This window comes from Myxocyprinus asiaticus, chromosome 9 (genome assembly GCF_019703515.2).
Source record: "Myxocyprinus asiaticus isolate MX2 ecotype Aquarium Trade chromosome 9, UBuf_Myxa_2, whole genome shotgun sequence".
In the NCBI taxonomy this organism is placed as follows: Eukaryota; Metazoa; Chordata; class Actinopteri; order Cypriniformes; family Catostomidae; genus Myxocyprinus; species Myxocyprinus asiaticus.
This window is the reverse complement of record NC_059352.1, coordinates 18,824,962-18,845,063: the sequence shown is the minus strand read 5'-3', so window position 1 is coordinate 18,845,063 and position 20,102 is coordinate 18,824,962. Positions and strand designations below refer to the sequence as shown.

Here is a 20,102-nt window from a genome sequence, read left to right as displayed (position 1 = left end):
TTACTGGAATGTTTCCAGACACACTACCTAACATGAATCTATGAAAATCACCAGGAAGTTACAAAATTAATTTGACTACTTGACTTGTACTAACCCAAAGAGACAACAAAAACAAGGCTATGCGTGCAGACTACATGCTGTTTCAGTTTTGGGCTCCTAGATATTATTGAATAACGAATTGTAAATGTGACAGTAGTTTGATACACAGTAGCTGTCAACTTATCTGAGGTCTGCTTTGAGACTTTTGAGGCATGAATCACATGACCTTTAACGATGACAGAGATCTGGTTCAGTGCTTTGCTGCTTAGTGTCACAAGCCTTGTCTCATTACAAGGTAAGTCTTTTGGGTGTACTGTATGTTTAAAAAGTTCCAGCTCAATTGACTCTACACCTGTTTCTGTATAGATACATTATATTTAACAATTACAGTGTATCTATTACCATCTAGCTGATGAATGCATGGAAGGAGTGATTGGGGAGGATGCCCTCCTTCCATGTGTCTATAATGGGGTGAAAAATGTTACCTCTCTCCACATCTCATCCGAATGGAGAAAAGGCATGGAAGTAATACACACCTCAGTCTGGACGGAGGGTCAGGTGGAAATGCAAAATGTGTCATACAGCATCCGAACGACAGTGTCATCTTTGGCTCCAAAGACTGGAGACTTCTCCATGGAGTTACATGATATACAATTATCAGATGCACATAATTACAGTTTTCATCTAAAGCTTGATGGTCAAGATAGCAGTCCTTCAATCTGTACCATCTGCCTCAATGTAGGTAAGGATAAAATAATGAACAACTACTTTATAAAAGTATTTGCAAGAAACAGTATTTTGTACCATCCGTCAAAATCTCACCAGACACATCTCGCCATTTCTTGCATCATTGGAAACTTTAACAGCAACAAACTGTGAGTGTCTTTATGCAGTTACAGTTATGGTGGTGTCCATTTTTGCATACACCTTGCAGATAATATGTAAAACAAGTAAATGTCCTGTAACTTGAACAATACAGCAGGTACAGCTTGATTCTAAATGACACCTTTCGGCTTGAGATGGTCATCCATATGAATCAGAAATGCACCCATACAATAATAAGAAAATATTTAAGCGGGTAAATTATCAGGATGTAGTTTTATAAGAAGACCATGTGACTGAGTCTGTTCATGTTTTTTGTGGTCAGTTGGTGTTAGTTCAAGTGCAGAGGTGGGACGGCTGTCAGAGGCCATGTGGATGTTCAGCACAGCTCTCTGTGTGGTTGTATTCTTGCTGGTAGCTTTGTCTCTGGGTTTCCAGAATAAATTGGATCGAGAAAGAAGGAGAGAGCAACACAGATATGGAGGTATTGAAGTCATGTGTGAATGAACAGACTTAAATGGCTATTGAGCTTCTACTGAAAGTTTTCTCTGGTCAGAATAGTGTGGATGACTGTGTTATATTAATATCATTTCTTAAATTCTTTGTGTTGCAGATGATTCATCTAGTTACGGAACTGAGATGATTTTGATGGATATGGAGCAATGGACTTCCCTTCCAGAGACAGATGTGTAACATTTTCTGGAAATGCATTCTTAGTTGATGCTACTTACTGTTATACTTCTTATTAACACTGTGATCTACTGGAATTGATTCACTGTTGCATTTTAGAGTCAGAGTGAACTAACAATCTGTCAAAGATTAGAAAAAAGTAATAAGTGATTGCTACAAATTTTATTCAGTGCCTTTAGTTTAACGCATTTAATCAAAAACATTTCCAAGCTAAGTGAAGACATGAAGATACTCCTTGGATTCCCAATGAAACAAACTACATACCTTTTCTTAAAAAAAATAAAATAAAAAAAAAATCTTATCAAATCGAGACAGTCTATACTTACAGTTATAGTTGATACCTTTGTGTAAAATACATCAACAACTGTTTCTGGACCCTTCAAATTTCAAACTAAATTTAGGTCACAAGTGTAACCGATGGGATTAAATGGGTTAAGTAAATATTTTACTTTTTTCTTTTTTTGCAGAAATGTCAAAACATAATAGCAACAGAATGCACCAATTATGGCCTATTTAACTCTTCCCCCCACCTATTTGAATAACATTTTTGCCCTCACTAGTTCATTTTAAATGGTTCTTCATTGTGTAACTAATACATTTTTTAAAAGGAGAAATATTCCACTTAGTCTTTCAATTAATATTAGGTCATCAATGCTGCATGCATAATAATTATAAAAGAATTAGCAAAATGCTATTTAAAATAGATCTAGATAGAGTAAAGCATGACACACTGCATGACATGTCAACTACCCATGTATACAAAAATTATGTATATTGATGTACTTTGACAAAAAATCGAATGAAACAAAGACATTTAAACATCTCCTTTGCTCCAGTGTGACGAGTAAAGTTTCTTATATTGGTAACCTACTGGAAAAGCTCGCTCAATTTACATTATCTTGAATTATGTGAAGAGTTTAAAAAAGTGCAAAACAACCCAAGTGTGATATCATGATAACTGAATAAGAGATTCACACAGGAAAGCAGAAAGCTAACATTGCTCTATAGCTCATACTTTAGATTAAATAAATGCATCCCATACAAAACTCACCAGTCAGCATATACAACAGACCCCTCCTCTGGCCCAGCTAATCTGATTACCTCAGCCCTGCATGAAAAGAGGCCACAGTTACCATGGTAACCCATACAATTGAATGCATAACCTGTCACTGATGAGCCAGAAAATACTTACCGGGGTTAATCACAAAGCAGTGACCTAAGGCTACATAGCTGGCAGTCTCATTTGCTTTAATAAAATAGCTCCCCTTCCAATCTTGGGATATAATCGAGTTCCCAAATTGTATGGTGTAACAGTATAAGGATGGGCAAGGAGGAGGCGGGAACCGGTTGAACAGTCAACATAAAGTTTAATGGTAAACATAAACTTAAACCAACATAAAACATAAGGACACACACACAACTCTCTCTTGACTGGCGTCTCCGCTCCCCTTTATCTCGCTCTTCCGCTGATCAGCTGATTCAGCACCGGCCGTGCAGACTCACGGCCCGGCCACGTCATCCTCCTCATCACATATGGATTATAATATACATAGGCATCGCTGAATCCCTCAGAAAAAGATTGTTCAGCCATGCATAGAAATGTCTGTACACTCCTGGTCAAATATTTTTAAAGAATTATTTTCTTCATTATCCGGTGCTTCTTGTAATGTACCATAAAACCTTACTACAATCATTGCACTCCCTCCTTATTTTTTTTTTTTTTTCTTCTTCCTCCTTATGGTACTAGTACATCATAAGCAATCACTTTGAATTCAACAAGCGTGTTGTTTGTTGACTTCACATTGATATAATTAAAGATGAATACTAATAGACATATCTAAAGCCGATCAGAATCTAACACCACCATCAATAATGCTACAATACAAGAGTGAATGGCAGCTTTTATCGAGAAGTCAATTATTTCTCGCGTCTAATTTTATGGCATGAGGACATGACATGGCACTGTAATTACTTTACAAGGGAACTGTGGCATTGTGACAAGTCTAATTTGAATATGTCAATTTCCTTTGCAAAGTCAGGAGCGCAAGAACTAATTGCAGCCTTTATTAAAAAGCTAAACACAGGAAAACACAAAACATGGCAGGAACGCACATTCAACACAGCTTTACAAAAACACATGAACACGAGACAAAAGCCCTGAATGGGAAAGACTATAAAATTAATTTTAATTGGGTCTGTTAGCACAGACAAAGATCAAATGAGATCTGTGCTTGATTACTTTATGAATTAACTACTACTGATTATTTCCACTCACTCCAATGATCACTCTACATAATGATAATGGCATTATAGTTGTAGAGCCTTTCTTGTTTAACACCCCACTACTAGTTAATTTATAGGTTACCACATGAAGCTAATTTTTCTGTTACCCAAAAAATACAAAAACCAATTCAGTGTACTTTAATGATGAAAAATGTGCCAGTATCCTGGTCTCATCCATGTGGCATCACTTGCGTTCCTGGACTTGATCTTAAAGGAATATTCCGGGTTCAATACAAGTTAAACTAAATAGACAGCATCTGTGGCATAATACTGATTACCATAAAAATGTGTCTATCCTATTTTTAAAAAAAAAAAAAAATAAAAAAAAATATATATATATATGTTGCAGTGAGGCACTTACAACGGAAGTGAAAGGGGCCAATTTTTGGAGAATTTAAAAGCAAAAACATGAAGCTTATAATTTTATAAAAGCACGTACATTAATTCTTCTGTTCAAACTCATGCATTATTTGAGCTGTAAAGTTGTTTAAATCAAAATTTTAACAGTCATTTAGGGTTTTACGGTTTGTTGACATTATATGTCATTGCAACGAAGTAGTAAAATTGGTTATAACTTTACACAGAAAAGGTTAGTAAGGGATTTTTTCAAACTAAAATCATGTTAACATGCATATTGTTTATGTCTTGTGGCTATACTTTTGAAAAAGTGAGTATTTTACCGTTAAAAATTGGCCCCATTCACTTCTATTGTAAGAGGCTCACTGGAACCCAGATTTTTGCTTTTTTTAAAGAAAAGGAGGTACAAGTAACATTTTTGTGGTAATCAATATTATGCCCCAAACGCTGTAGATTGAGATTAATTGAACCTGGAATATTCCTTTTATCAGCCTCTTATTTTTGTGGATACTGTTTTAAAAATTAACTGCAGTCATCAAGTCTAACTTAGGGTAGGCAATCAGTATTTGGTTTATAAGGTTTCATCTCAGTTTATTGGCTAGCTGATGAGCATTGCCCACAGTTGCTGCTGATTATTTGAAAAAGCAGCCCACTAGGGAGGCATCGATTTGAAGCTCACCATGGAGAGTGGTTCAATAAATGCTGAGAACAACAGCATATGCAGTTTAAACCTCAATTATAGATTTTGTGTCATTCATGCAAAAACAGATCCTAGTTACCATAGAAACAAATTATTTGGGGTGAAATGGAGACTTTTGTGTAGAGCATTTAGTACGGCAACTCTGCTCATTAGCACCAATACTCATAACCACCAAGACTGTCAGCAAAATCAAATGAAAATGCATCTGATCTGCCTTGAAAAGACAGTGGATCTAAATTACATTCAGATTGCTGAGGAAAGCTGTGAGATGCTCCAGTTTTCCTTTAATGCTGTTCTTTGATATGTGTATGTCATTCTTGCCGTTAGCTGATTAAAAAACATTTTGTTTTGCCACTTCTGACCAACAGACAAAGCTCTATTTGTATTTAAGATTTACCCATGATGATAAGTCTCACAACTCTGTAGCACTCATCAGACAAGTATGGTTTGTTTAGGGTGGCACATAACAGCTTCTATCTAAATTGTGAAGTTATTGACGGGGCGCCCTTACCATTCTGTAAAAACTTCAGTCGTTCATAGAGGTCTTCATGGTTTACAAAAATTAGCCCCATGACAATATCAGTAAATCCTGGAATTAAGTGGATAACTCTAACTTTGATCTACTAAATTTAGATAAAAAAAAAAGTTTATATAATTTGCCAGTTATATTTTTACCATTCATGTATTTTATTACAGAGTACATGCAGATGTCTGTCTAAGCAAGATTTTGGACAGAAAAATAGAATGCTTGTTGTTTTAAATGTTGTGCCTTCAGGCCAGATAGATTCCTTATTATGCCTATTAATGGGATTTTAACATTCCTTTAGTGTGTAATATAGCTGTTTGTGCATGTAAAATGTCTGCAAAGTTACAAAGCACAAAGTCCATGCAAAAGGGAGTTATTCTCTCCCACAGACAACACTGCTCAAGAACTACACGAAAGGGCTGGTTTGTAGTCCAGCCATTTCTTCCGTACAGTATCTACGTCACTATGTAACACACTTGCATAATGCCCGCTACGGGCTACTTTGGCCCGCCCTCAAACAAACGTAGTTATAGCCGAGGCCACAATGAGTTGGGTTAGTGTTGTCGCCATGCTGAAAAGACGATGTTTTCTTCACTGCGAAAGCAAAACCTCTTTGTATGGACTTCCAAAGACAGATGAATTGAAGAATCAGTGGTTAAAATTTTTTTTTACCACTATTCCTCAGCAGTACAACCACAACCAATGCCGGATTTTCAAGACGGTTACTCCTGAAAGATGGTGCAGTTCCCACTTTGTTGGGACAATCTGGCGCTTCAGGATCACAACCTTTAAGTATGCTTGATTATTTGTGGATTTATCAGCTACCGAGATTTCAAATGCAGAGTTTTGTGTTGTAGCTATGGTGTACACCCAGTGCACAGCTGTAGGCCTCTGCTAACCTGCTAGTTAATGTTATTGTGTTGAAATAGTTTAGCTAATCAGCTGCGGGCCCACTTTTACCTACAATTGTGTAGAATTACACTGCCGTTCAAAAGTTTGGGGTCACTTACTCAATATTTATTAATATTTTTTCTTCACATTTTAGAATAATAAAGTCATCAAAACTATGGAATAACAGAAATGGAATTATGGGAATTATGTTGTGACTAAAAAAAATCAAATATAAATCAAAAATACGTTAAAATGTAGCCACCCTTTGCTTAGAATTTGCAGAAATGTACTCTTGGCATTTTCTCAACCAACTTCTTGAGGTATCACCCTGGGATGCTTTTTAAACAGTATTGAAGAAGTTCCCATCTATGCTGGGCATTATTGGCTGCTTTTCTTTATTATTCGGTCCAAGTCATCCAATTCAAAACGAATCTTTTTTTAAATACAATTTTAGTTTTGTAATGAAAGAAATTAATGTGTTGACAATTATATTTTTTGTCTACAAATATAATTTCAAACATTTAAGCATATGCCTTCAGATCAAAATGTTTGTAAGATCACGTGAAACATTTCAGTCAAGTGACCCCAAACTTTTCAACGGCAGTGTATGCAGATTGTTTATAATAATCAACAGTGTACTTGTAAGAAAACTACAAAAGTAAAACTTACCACTGTGAAACGTCCTGCTCAAGTCGTGCTTGCGAAGGTCGTTCGGGTCGATCAGCTTGTTCTTCCAAACTTACATTACCGGACTCGGACTCAAACTGGTATGGCAAAAACCGACGCCACAGTTACCATAGTTACAATAGTGTTTACAGCTGTTAAGGAAGCCTGAAACTCAGTTATGGTAAGGGGTGTTACATTTCCGACACACGCTCTAAGCGGTTGACCAATCACAACAGACTGGGCCAGCTGACCAATCAGAGCAGACTGAGCTTTTCGGAAAGGGGGGCTTTAAAGAGACAGGAGCTAAATCAGAGCGTTAGAGTATGAAAATAGGTTTAACAGAAATGTACAGTATGAGAAAAAGAATGTTTTTTGAACATTAAAGCATTTACACCTATTCTAGTAGACCCCCAAAATAAAATCATGAACCTGTAAATTAGCATAATATGGGCTCTTTAAGATAATAATTTTAGTAAGATTTTAAAAGAATAAAACTGGATCTTTCTAATGTGCTATTAGGAACCCACAAAACAAAATCATAAACTACTTGTATTTGGCATTTGAGAATATCCTTGTCATTTGGGGAATAAGGTATCAGCAAATAAATGTTAATATAGTCCTGTATTCCTGGAAGTAGGCTGACATAAAAGTGTTGCCTTTTTGTGCTCATGAACAATGGCTGCACAGGCCTGAATGTCTACAACCTTGAATGGTTTGTGGGAGTTTCAATCCAAACCACTTACAGAAGAGGGTTAGGACTACTTCCCACATCTTAAAAGCTACTTAAATGTTACAGTACCCTTCAGCTTCAGCTATGTTGGGTTAAGCTGTAGACTAATGAAATATGCAAGGCAAATTCAAAGTTTGATTAAATGTAACCTTTGGTCAAAATGACAAAGCCCGGTGTACCTTTGCATTTTGTCTTAGATCTGCCTTTAGCACCTCAAGCTTTGTGCAGTCAGTAAGAGAGTACATCAAGGCCAAATTCTGCAGCTAGATTTGTCTGAGATGGCAGTTAGTTCCAGGTGGGAAACACATCACAAAACTCAGTATGCCCTTTGCTCGTATTCTGTTAAATGCAATAGTAACATGAATCAATGTATTATTCGCAGTAGCCATCACTCACCTCCATAAACATCATTCATATACACAATTCCCTCTCCAGCTTTAAACAGATGTGTGATGGTCAAAGTCACAGCCAAGGCAGCACAAAAGTAATCCATATTACTTCAGTGGTTTAATCCATGTCTTCTATAGTGATCCAATCAGTTTTGGGTGAGAACAGACCAAAATATAACTCCTTTTTCACTCAAGTCAATTAAATTCAATTCAATTGTATTTATAAAGCACTTTAAAAATGACATAGTATACCAAAGTGCTGTACAGTTAAAAGAATAAGGCTAAGGATATTCAATAGACTCCATCTACATAAAACATAAATTAAAACACAATTAGGTCTGTTCAGCACATATTAATCATTATAATGTGGCAGAAAACAAGTCTTAAGACTTATATCAGCAGTCTCCTTGGCAATCATGATTTCAAGCTCGATTACACTTCCTAGTGCCATCTAGCACTCTACACATGCGTCAAGCACTAGAAAGGGTAGTCAAGCACTAGAAAGGGTAATCGAGCTTGAAATCTTGATTGTGCCTAAAGACTACAATGGCAAGATGTACAGTGAAAAATGAGTTATATTTTGGTCTGTTCTCACACAAAATCAGGACGCATCAAGACACCCATTATCCTGTATTTAAGCAGAGAAACAGTCGACTGGCAAACATCCCGTATTTCCCATTACACAGGATGCATACTGAAGCACTACAGAGGCGAACACTGGGTCAACTGTCTTTTACAGTTGGATACAGATTTATTCACCCTTCACATTTACAGCTTGTGTAAGTCTGATCTATGTTTACAGTTCTCAACTTTATACAGCATTATTGTATCACCATATCTTGTGTGCCTAATAATACAAGTATTGGGGAGCAACAGTATGCCAACCTTGTTCAGTTTTCGATTATTTCAGTCGGAACAACTGTAGTAGTTTGACTGCTTGCTTCACATTAATTGGGACATACCGTATAGCTATTAATGACTGGGATTTTGTAAATCACTTGCACGTTTTCCTTCTTTTATTCTTGGGAAAAACATTTCCAAGAGTGTTGGCGAGGGGTTAATGCACTTCAAAGATGTTAGCCAATCATAACACAGTGGGTGTGTATATTGAAGTCTTATAGGGGACAGTACAGAAAACCGAGTGTTTCAGACAGAGGGCCAGAGACAGGGTGGCAAAAGGTAATTTAATACTATATTATGATTGCTTTTTGTGCAAAAACCTTCCCTAACATTATAAGGGAACCTCAAGGAAAATAATAAAGCATAAAAATTTTTTTAAAAAAAAGCATGACATAACCCCTTTAAGTACTGTGAGAGTTCATATCACTTATAGCATGAGCTATTTAACTCGATCAGTAGCACTGATATTTTCCAATCCATTCTAAACCAAATCCCAAAAAGGAGATACTATTATGATAGCTAGTATCTGGATGTAGGAGGAATAAACTTATTATGTTATACTGTTCCTGCATCTCTACCAAAGTTTATTTTCTTCAAGGTCACTGATTGCATCAGTACGACCTTAACAGTCAGTGTTTGCATTTCAGCTAAGATTGCTTTGTGAATCTGTAAAAAAATGCAATGCAGGCTTTGCAAGAAGCTGTATTGGAGGATGAGGCAGTGCCAACTACACTGCACCCAACAACAAACCTGCAACTCGTAAGTAAGCGTAGTGACACATTTCACATGCAAATAGTATAGCCAATCACAATAGACTTAAAGGTACATTTGTAAAAAAGGACTTAAGATTAAAAGGGGAAACATTTAAAGATTAAAATGGGAAACATTTAAATGCTAAAAGTCTAAGAAATGACCCCCTTAATGTTTTTGCAATTTCATAAGCCCTTACAAAATGCCCAAATGACATACCACATGTTTTCATGGACCATATTGTTTAAATGTTATAGACCAGGATTCCTCTATAGGCGGCCTGCAGGCCACATCCGGCCCACAAGAGACAAATGTTTGGCCCGCGCTAAAGGCCTGTTCCCAACAAATCCTTATTTTGCAACGCGGAAGTAAACAGCGCCTGCATTTCCAGCGAATGTTAAAAATTTCATTGTTATTGACTGCAATGTAAATAAATAGAAGCATAATAATAACAGAATTTAGTGATATAAGTTTATAAACTATCACACAACCACAGGATGTACAGCAGAATGATGGACTAATGTCGTATAATTTTCTAACTTCAGCATTTATGGTAAAAGAGCAAGTAAATCATTCACTTGTTGCTGTGTGTTGTATTAAATAGACGGTAATAAAATCTGCCTCTTACTTTACTGAGATCGTGACGATGCAGTGTTTCTTGTCTCCATGTAAACCTCCATTTATATGTACCTGATGCTTTTATTTGTTTATTTCCAAAGGCTATGTTTCATAAGCCATGCTGAATGCGAGATATGCGTGTCTGTTTACTATACACTGCTAAGAAAGAGAGAATACTGTCTGAAAAGAACGAATAAAATGCATTCATTAATTTGCCAAGATGAAACAATATGCAGTTTTGGCGCAAAGAAAGTTAAAGCAGCATTTGCCCAGCGGCTTTCCTCTCTCTGCTGGCTGTGTAAAGTTTGTGGAGGCATGTCAGATGGTGCGGAGGACTGTCCTGTCAGCGTCTAGTCTCTCATTAGGCAAAATGCACTAAGGTAAATATGCTATATGCGTTCAAAACCAATGAGTTTATAAAAATCATAATTAATGACCAGAGGTGCCCAAAGTTGGCCTGTGATGACCTTTGATTTGGCCCGCCTTGCCATAAATGACAAAGGGGGGGGGGAGAAAGAAAAAAAAAAACATATGGCATTGATGCAGCTCTTCATTTTTAATTAATCTTTTTGTTTTAACATTTTTTGTTTTACTTTTGCAATACAAAAGCTATAGCTTATTTGAAAAGTAGAGAGTATAAGTGATTTAATTTTTAAAAATGTATATGCATACTTCAATTACCTTTGAAAACGTGCTGTCTGAAAGTTCACTCCATTGGCCATCCCAAAATGCCACCCCAAAATCTTCACTATGATTGGCCAGCACCAAAGTCGGAGGTGGGCATTCAGTACCACCAGACTGAACCTAGTTTAAAACAGAGCGGTAACTGAAGCAGTGTCAAGAAATGACAGGTAATTAGGTGGCCTCGCGGAACAGTGCGTACAGTCATCCGAAATGAAATATATACGTTATAAAGCACTTCATATCCGCGTGAACGCGACCACTGAAGCGCACCCCTGAAGCAGGCTTGATAAAGGGAGTATTTCAATATAAACAACTGTTCCATTCACTCCAAACACCGCACAACATTTCGACAAGCACAATAAGTGAACAGACCAGAAATCCCTTTTCTGCACTGCCAGCTAGACAAAAACTGTAATGCGGTAAATTAATTCTTCATATTTCATCTTATTCTACACAGAACTACCGTGTGTTCAATGTGAAGAGATGTTCTGTTCTTAAAGAGACAGTAACCATGATTTAAGAGATGCTTGCATTGAGTCGTTCAGCTGATATTTTATCCAAAGTGACTCACAAATGAGAAAGAGACACAACATACATAAACACTGTATTGAAATCAATTATGTGCATTGTGCAAGTATAGGACACTTGATGATTTTAATTTTTAGAGTTCTGTGTTTTGCAGTATTAATATTTAATTTTAAAATAATACAGTTTGATATATGCAACGTTTACTTTTGGCCCACTGCCCTCAATCAAGTTTGATTTTTGGCCATTCCTAGCAAAAAGTTTGGGCACCTCTGGTCTATACACACGGAGTCCGTTAAAAAAAGAAAAAAGAAAAATAATTTCATCTCTGTACAGTAGGTGGCGCTGTTGCTGTTCTACAAACATTTATAACAGTCTCGTGCCCTGCTCATGCTTGCTGTCAGTGCTAGAGATTAATATATTGAATGCTGTTAAAGCATTTATTTACCTAATTTGGCATAACTGTTTCAATATGCTCTTTCCACGTTGTTGATGCATTCTAAGAAGTATATCATTTGTGTTTTTATGCGAGTGAGATGAGTAAAGAGCACTGTTGCATAAATATATGTCCCATTTATATTTACTCATGTATTTTGCTACGAGTATATTCCAAATAGTATATGCCAACTACTCTTTTTATAATATCCAGATTAATGCCTGAAGAATATAACACAAGGTACTGTGATACAAATACATGTGGAATAGTGCACATAAAGAATAACATTGTACAGAATAAAATATGATGCATTGCCTCATATTAAAAATAATTTATAAGGAAACATTGGATCATGGTCTTTTTTTTATTGAAATTATTGCAATACTTTGTTATATTAAGAACAATTACAATATTAAGGTTAATAGGTCTAACAACTGAATCAGCCATTAGGGAAAGTGCAGGGAGTAGATCCCGTTTGGAGATGAGCCGGAACACTTGACTCGCATGGAGGACATGGAGATCCAGACTGTTCATTAAAGTTTTTTTTCCCAGCAGGCAAAGTTGTGTAGTTTTGTGTATCTGTATACAAACAAAATGTTCATAATTGTTTGAATAAATGAAACAGGCAACTAATACTGAGAAAAATAACTAAGAAAAAAATCAGAATATTTATGCATGACTCTAATAATAAAAACAACAACAGTAATAATAATAACAATAATAATAGCAGCTGCACAAACACTTTGTCATTACATCGAGGGCCGTGGCCCTAGACTTTGTTTTGTTGACAGAATTTGGCCCTTGGTGAAAACTAATTAGGGAACCCTGTTATAGACAATAAAATGGGAGGCACTACAGCCAAAGAGTTCCATTGTTTTGGTTCTGAACCAACGTGGATCGCATCTGTAGCGAATGATTTTAACTCTGGCTGGAAGCTGGCGGAGCATGCTTGAAGCCACGTGTTGTCCGGGTATGGCTAATTGTGAGACACCAGATCCCTGAGATCACAGTTGAGTGTAGAGCTCTTCAAATTAAATTATTTACATTAAACAGGAAGGTATAACAAAAAAAACTGACAGTTTCTGGAAAGGTCTTACAACTGAAAAACAGAGGAAAATTTGGTTTAGTGGGATGCTAGCTGTAAAGGGAAAATTGGTCATCACCTTGTGTACATGCACAAAAATGTTAGGTTGTACGCCAAAAAAAAAAAAAAAAAAGGAGTACACAAAAGACTGTGCTTAAAGAGTGGTCTGCTTTCAGAATACAATACTCAGTTTTAAGCATGGTATCTACAATGTAAGTAGTTTGACAAAGAAGTTCCAAGCCCTTCAGGACAACCAAAAATAAAAGGCTACAGTCAAATCTAGGCTTCAATATTGATGCATTTGAATTTAACTGAATTTGTTCTTCCGTAGAGCTGCAAAGGATCAGTTGTGCGACCAGTAAGGGTCTTCCAGCATCATGATTTATTTTGACTATAGAAATATTGCTAATTATTAAAAATATTTTTAAAAATCTAAGTCCTTAGGTTTGCCATAACATTTTTGACTAATGCGGAAAAAAAGGTGATGTAATTCAGGTATGCAAGCTTAAAGATTTTGAAGTCTTTGTAGTAACAGAACAGACATTATTTAACAAATTAGGCAGGTGGACATATTTAAGCAATTGATTTTCATTTAAAAAACAGTAACTTTACTTGCCCTGCAATAACTGTAAAAAAAAAAAAAAAAAAGTCACAGATGTATTAAGATCTTAGTGGAGAAGAAATGAATGACCTTTTTTGATCTGTTTCAAATATAATTTTCATTGTAGGATAATTACTGTAACAACAGTGCAAATTGTGAGGCACTTCATGTTCTCAAAAATGAAAATATCTTTGTTGTATGATAACCCACATTACACTCATGAAGACACCTACTGACTGAGTTCTGCATTAAATCAAGACTTTACCACCGCAGTCCTACTTCTGTATGGGTGTTATGTCCTCCTGAACAGTGTTGACACTATATAGATCATTCCGCCGCTGCACAGTGATTGGGATCTGCTGACGCACATCAGCCAAATACTGCAGGTCTACAAGCAGAAGAGGAACAACATGAGTGAAGGTACTCAAGATTTCAGAACTATTTCAACATGTTGAATAGGAACGTACTAAGAAAATAAATAGACTCAAATTAAGTTCAAAACTCACCAATGTCGGCATACACAACAGCCTCCTCTGACCCAGCTTTGGTAATCACCTCACCCCTGCATGAAAAGAGGACACAATTACCATGCAATTACTCATGCAATTGCATGTATAGCCTGTCACTAATACAGCAGAAAGCACTTACCAAGGGTTAACAACAGAGCTGTGACCCCAAGCGACATAGCTGGCAGTCTCATCTCTTGCTGGCGAAGCAGTGGCCACATAGACCTGATTATCTACTGCTCTGTCAAAGGGAAACAAACCATTTTACAGGCAGCCTGTAATACAGCAAAGCTCAGTAACTACAGAGGGTCCAGGATACTGACCTCCCCCTTTGCAACAGCTCCCAGTGAGCTGGCCCTGTAGTCATATTGAAGGCACCAGGATATACCAAAAGCTGGCAACCTATACAGAGAATGAAATTAGGATCTCATACCAAGCATTCCTAAATTACATTTTAGAAACACTCTAGACATAAGCAATGCAAAGTCCTCTTACCTTTCTTAGAATAGATCTGTGCAAGCTCTGCAAATCGAATGTCATAACAAATTCCCACACCTACTTTACAAAATGCTGCACAAAACACAGGAACATATAGTATAACATCTTAAATAAGCACAAACAGGGACGTGCACAGACATTTTGGGGGGCAGGGGCTCAAGTGGAAAAAAGGGCACTTCTCATAATTATTTATTTTAAACAAAATGTTAAATATATTAACACAACTCTGACTTCCTTACCAATTTATTTTAATTCCCTCACACTCACGCAATTGTTTCATACTCAACAGATTTCTAAAAAATAATCAGTTTACACAGAGACCATGGTCTTCTTTACTAACTAATAGAATGGATTGTTATTAGACGAGGAGCCTACGATAATAATTATGAAGTTACCATTTAAGACAGGACACTTTTTTCATGTAGTGGTCAATTTTGAGATTTTGGTCTATTTTGCTTCCATGTCTTCTTTTACTCTAATGGAAAGAAAACTTCCAAAATACACATTTATATGGTGTTTGTTTTAAGCCTACTACCCTCCGTCTGTTTGCATCTGTAGATTTCTTCTAAATTAACCAATACAAGCTAATCTGCATATTTAAACATAACATTTCAGGGGAAAAGACTCTTGATGTAAGTCATTAACTGGGGAAGTTCTGTGGTGATATGCTTTAGTTATTTTGTTTATCCTATTCACCTGCAGTGCCTTGTCAAATGTATGCAAATTAGCGCATTTTAATTAGTTAACGCCTAATTTGCATATCAATGTGGTGATTGTGATGACGTTATTAGACACAAATTTTACTGTATTCACCTGTAGTGTCTCCATTAAAAACAGTACATTAGCCTGTATGGCCATGATATACTGCCTTAGCTAAACTTTAGCTAACTTATTACATTAGCTAGTAGCTCATGAGTCATGCATGTCAGCAAGACACAAGTTAACTATATTTGCCTTTTGGCTAATTAGCTGTAAAGTCGAGGCACTGGTAGCTTAGTCTTTTGTTCATCACCACTCAACTCCACACAAGCCAAGAAAAACACAACTGGGACAGGAGCTGGGAGGGGCTGCTGCCTGCCTGTCTGTCTGTGTGTCCGATGTGTGCTGTACTGCTGCGGAGACGCGGAGGGGGAGGGGGAGGGAGAGAGAGAGAGAGAGAGAGAGAGCATCGGAACTCGACAAAGTCTCATCTCCCGACCTGATATTTAGATTTTTTTATTCAATAAATATATTTGTTTGACAGGGAAGCTGTGCGCAAACAGGAATATATATATATATATATATATATTCATTGATATAAAAAAAAAAAAAAAAAAGCACCCCAGAAAAAAGGGCACTTTCTATTGAGGAAGAAAAAGGGCAGGTGCTCAAGCCCCCTTTGATGTCTATGTGTGCACGTGCCTGAGCACAAATATAAAGTTAACTTCATGGTGAAGACTTCAACAAAAATTACTCACGGGTATCAAACATTGACAAACTGTTTCCTGGATTTAGTGTTTCTGATTCCTGAAAGCGTATTTTCCCGGGAACATCAATATCAAAAAGATGAATCTGCAGGAATATTACAGTAAGTTTGATAACTGTCTGCAGTTGTTCTCTCTCTAACATCCGTTCGGTATTTCACTATGGGAAACGCCTCGAGCATGACGATCAAGGAAGCAATTAATAACACCACATCTGCCCAATGACAGACAAGTCTCAGCAATAACCAGGAAGCTCTGCCTTCCTGACATAAGTCGCTGTCACTGCGTTCCCCGTAGTGAGATACATCACTTCTGTTGTCAAAGAACCAGGGTTACATGTAACCTAATGTTTACTGGCAGTATATTCTTCCTATTTGTCTTGCCTATATGATTATGATGCTAATGAAAGAATTGTGCAAAACCTTTAAAGCTGAAATATGTAACTTTTTCGGTGTTAAAATACTTTCTCCTATCTCAGCTTAATATGCAGAGACAGCCATAAGTAAGCTATTCGTAGGTTAATTTTCTTGAAAACACTGTCTCTGCAGCGCTATGAAAATTCCTCTGATTGTTTTGTGTGACCTGTCTCAAGAGAGACAATAACATTGACACAACCAATGGTGTGAGTTGGGGGCGGGACTATCTGTTTGTTCGATCAACGGCAGAAGGGGACTTATTCTGAAAGCTGTTTTGAAAAAAACATGTTTATTTTTGCACTTCCGTTTTGTGGTGCAGAAATACCATACTTCAGCTTAAATACAAGGAAGAAAAGAAAAAAAAACAAGGACACAAAGTCATATATACAGAGATTGACATTAACACTCGCCAAATACGAGAAGAAACCAGCAGTGACAGGTAACTTTTAGGCTATTAGTTTTGTAACAAATACTATAGTTCATTTTTTGAAAGACTATCTACATTGACTGAACCACAGTAATGAGGAGCCATCCATGATCTTACCTGTAGTTATGGCCTTATTATTACAAATGCCCCTGTTAAACAATTCAAGAGCGATGGTAAACTTTCATAAGGGCAAGTCCTGTACAATTTTAAATGAAGTGGTATAAAGTCTGGACTTTCATAATTTATAGACACATTTTTTACAAGGTTTTCATCCTGTTCTGACCTACTCATGTTCTGACTGGTCATGTTTGCTTTCAGATATTCTAAGAGATGACTTCAATCATTAAGCCTAGGTCCTGCTAAACTCATTTTATTCTTGTTCAAATAAAATGTACAAACAACTGCATGCAGTTACAATCTCCAGTTACCTTTACCACTTTTTGTAGGGCAGGGAATTGTGGCTAGTGAAAATTAAATGACTTTAGAACACCACTAGCCATAGTGGCCTATGAGCCAAAAAGTTAATGTCAAGCCCTGCATATATATACACACACACACACACACACACACACACACACACACACACAACTGACTGTCAATCATTTCCTTTGGGTCAGTTCATCTCCAACAATTGAAAAGTTGGTTGCGTGACCATTTTTTTTTTTTTATCAAGGTGTATAGGTATTGCAAAACCACCAGTTTTTTTATTTATTTATTTTACTCTTTTTAACCACGACGGCCATCTTTGTGTCATGGCACACAACAAATTTTGGTTATACAGCCGTTTACGGAAATCTCAATATCTCAGCTCAGGATGGTCCTAGCTCCTTGGAATAAAAACTGATCTCTAGAGCACATTACAAGGTACATGTACATATATAAAAATGTTGCACATTCTTGTTCCTTAGACTTAGAACCTAAGTCCTAATGTAATGCTCACGATTGCTCAAAGTTCCACTTTTATGGTCCATTTATACTGGGTCTTAGTCTTTTCTTTTTTTTTTAGGGGGTTCACTTTTATTATTTGTTATGCTTATATTACATCTGTTCATTTCTCAAAATGCATGAATAAAGTAGGCTTTTTCCCCAGATTTCTACTAGCCCTAGCTCTGTATCCAGAGGAATCTCAAACTCAATTTTTTTTTTTTTTTTTTTTTTTTACAGCAGAATACTACTATAGAGGACTTATTTCTGTGAAAATTTCAGGTTCCTATCTGGTCACCCACCAGAGATATTCAACCCCGAAAGTGAAGGGAATTTTTTTTTTTTTAAATTGCACTTTCTCGCCCCCATTAAAAAAAATAAAAATAAGAGAAGTCTCAAACCTGAAATGTTCTGCATGCACCTAGGTACCCCCTAAAAAAAGAAATTAAGACTGAGACTTAAACCCTTCCCATTATAAATTCACCCTAAAAGTGGAACTTTGAGCAATCTTGAGCATTACATTAGGACTTGAGTTCTAAGTCTAAAGAGCAAGAATGTGCCAAATGTTTATATATGTACATGTACCTGGTAATGTGCTCCAGAGATCAGTTTTTGTTCCAAGGAACAAAGGTAGGACCATCCTGAGGCGAGATATTGTGGTTTCCGTAAACAGCTGTATAACCAAAATATATTGTGTGCCATGACACAAAGATGGCTGTCGTGGTTAAACCAAGTAAAATAATAATAATTTAAAAAAAAGGTAATCACTCCAAAAAAAATTAAAAATTAAAAATGGTCAAGCAACCTGTATTGGACCACTTGAGATGGAGTGACCCCTTTGTGATTTTGTGTGATCTTCTGAAATGTCACTAACCTTCCTGTGTTTAACAAGCAGCTTTCCATCAGGTCCAAAAACTGAGCAGGTGTTATAGAGATTTCCTCCATCCTCCTCAGGAATGGAACCTACAGCATACACACACAATTTTGTTAGGCACATGTAAATAAATGACTCAAGCACTGGTGCTTCAATAACACCAAAAGTGATGCTTTATGCCTGAAGGTCTTACCACCCACTAAATAGATCCCACATTCCTTGGCTACCTCTGACAACATCTGTGTGGATTCTCCAGGGATCTTTTCGGCATACTCTGCAAAGAACCCAGTTCCATAAGGAGAGTTAAAACATTCCTAAAAACAAATATATTCAATGCATTAATGCATTTATTGAAGTATAGGATAGAAGCATATTTTCTGCTTTGGATGAATATGAAATAGATTGATACATTATCAATAATCAGCAATATGGACTTGAATGTACCATCCAAACACATACACTATGCAATACTGGTGAATGATCGTATAACCTAATGTGTACTGCTTAACCTAGACTAGACAATGTAATACTCACAGGTAAGACTACAACTTTTGCACCTTGGCCTGCAGCCTCTTTCACAAGTTTGTGTGCTCTTCCCAGGTTGTCAGCCTTAATCTTTGACACATGCAACTGCACCACGGCCAGACGAAACTCTGAAGTGTAGAAGAACATGTTTGTTCATTACCTGCGGCAGGATCAATGATTTACAACTCTTTCAACCGGCACTCTTCTTGTCTGAATTTTGTTTTGGGACTCACTGCACTTTTGTATACGAGGTCAGAGTTGCTTTCGAAACATAATCAAAATTGAACACTTTTTCAGTCAAAACATAATCAACATCGTTTAACTAATTGTTTTGTTTGTAGTTTCGTTGCTATTTCGAGTGAATTAAGTCAAAGACGCAGTCAAAACTACATTTGCAGTCAAAACATAATCAAAATGATACTTGTTTATTGTGTCTATGCAACCTCAAATCTGACAGTGTGAACTGCTCAATGCAAAAGTGAAATGAAGGGTGTTAATGTACTAGTGATGACTGACTAGAAATCTTTTAAATAGTAAAGACTAATCACAGTTGAATTGATTAAGATAAATAATAAAATTATACTCACTTGACATTGCTTTAAAGATACCAGACATTGATATCGTGTACAGACACAGATACAAGCACAGCAGCAAACATGCATTAAACGCCAATGAGACAAGAGTAAATTCTCCGCCCAATAAAGTACATTCAAATTAAAAGTCCTCGGTCAGACTCTATTTTAGAGCACCTTTATTGTTCCTTCTACGGATGAAAAAT

General features: G+C 36.6%; 2 protein-coding genes across 3 annotated transcripts; one reads left to right on the top strand and one right to left on the bottom strand.

Moving 5' to 3' along the window:
• The first annotated feature begins 57 nt into the window (after positions 1-57).
• Positions 58-2,291, top strand: LOC127446551 (uncharacterized). The gene is made up of 4 exons (XM_051707546.1): positions 58-334; positions 449-781; positions 1,187-1,345; positions 1,475-2,291. Exons 1-4 carry the CDS (start codon positions 274-276, stop codon positions 1,552-1,554), a joined length of 633 nt encoding a protein of 210 aa, XP_051563506.1. The 5' UTR covers positions 58-273; the 3' UTR covers positions 1,555-2,291.
• A 10,065-nt stretch (positions 2,292-12,356) lies between these two features.
• On the bottom strand, positions 12,357-20,032 carry nit2 (nitrilase family, member 2). Of its 2 annotated transcripts, none has more exons than XM_051706978.1 (11): positions 19,912-20,032; positions 19,334-19,452; positions 18,993-19,113; positions 18,800-18,888; positions 16,153-16,246; positions 14,693-14,767; positions 14,521-14,599; positions 14,340-14,438; positions 14,198-14,253; positions 13,925-14,079; positions 12,357-12,585 (listed from the first exon to the last, which is right to left on the bottom strand). In XM_051706978.1, the coding sequence occupies exons 1-10, from the start codon at positions 19,937-19,939 to the stop codon at positions 13,967-13,969; spliced, it is 873 nt and encodes a 290-aa protein (XP_051562938.1). In that variant the 5' UTR covers positions 19,940-20,032; the 3' UTR covers positions 12,357-12,585; positions 13,925-13,966. The 2 variants fall into 2 exon arrangements, with proteins under 2 accessions (XP_051562938.1, XP_051562937.1); XM_051706977.1 differs by having other exon boundaries at positions 13,957-14,079.
• Between the last annotated feature and the right edge of the window lie 70 nt (positions 20,033-20,102).

Coding starts and splice junctions, on each gene's coding strand:
- LOC127446551 (XM_051707546.1), top strand. CDS start 274: ATGACAGAGATCTGGTTCAGTGCTTTGCTGCTTAGTGTCACAAGCCTT. Junction 782..1,186: donor TACCATCTGCCTCAATGTAG/GTAAGGATAAAA, acceptor TTTTGTGGTCAG/TTGGTGTTAGTTCAAGTGCA. Junction 1,346..1,474: donor AGAGCAACACAGATATGGAG/GTATTGAAGTCA, acceptor TTTGTGTTGCAG/ATGATTCATCTAGTTACGGA.
- nit2 (XM_051706978.1), bottom strand. CDS start 19,939: ATGTCTGGTATCTTTAAAGCAATGTCAA. Junction 19,114..19,333: donor CAAAAGTTGTAGTCTTACCT/GTGAGTATTACA, acceptor ATTTGTTTTTAG/GAATGTTTTAACTCTCCTTA. Junction 14,439..14,520: donor GAGCTGTTGCAAAGGGGGAG/GTCAGTATCCTG, acceptor TCCCTTTGACAG/AGCAGTAGATAATCAGGTCT.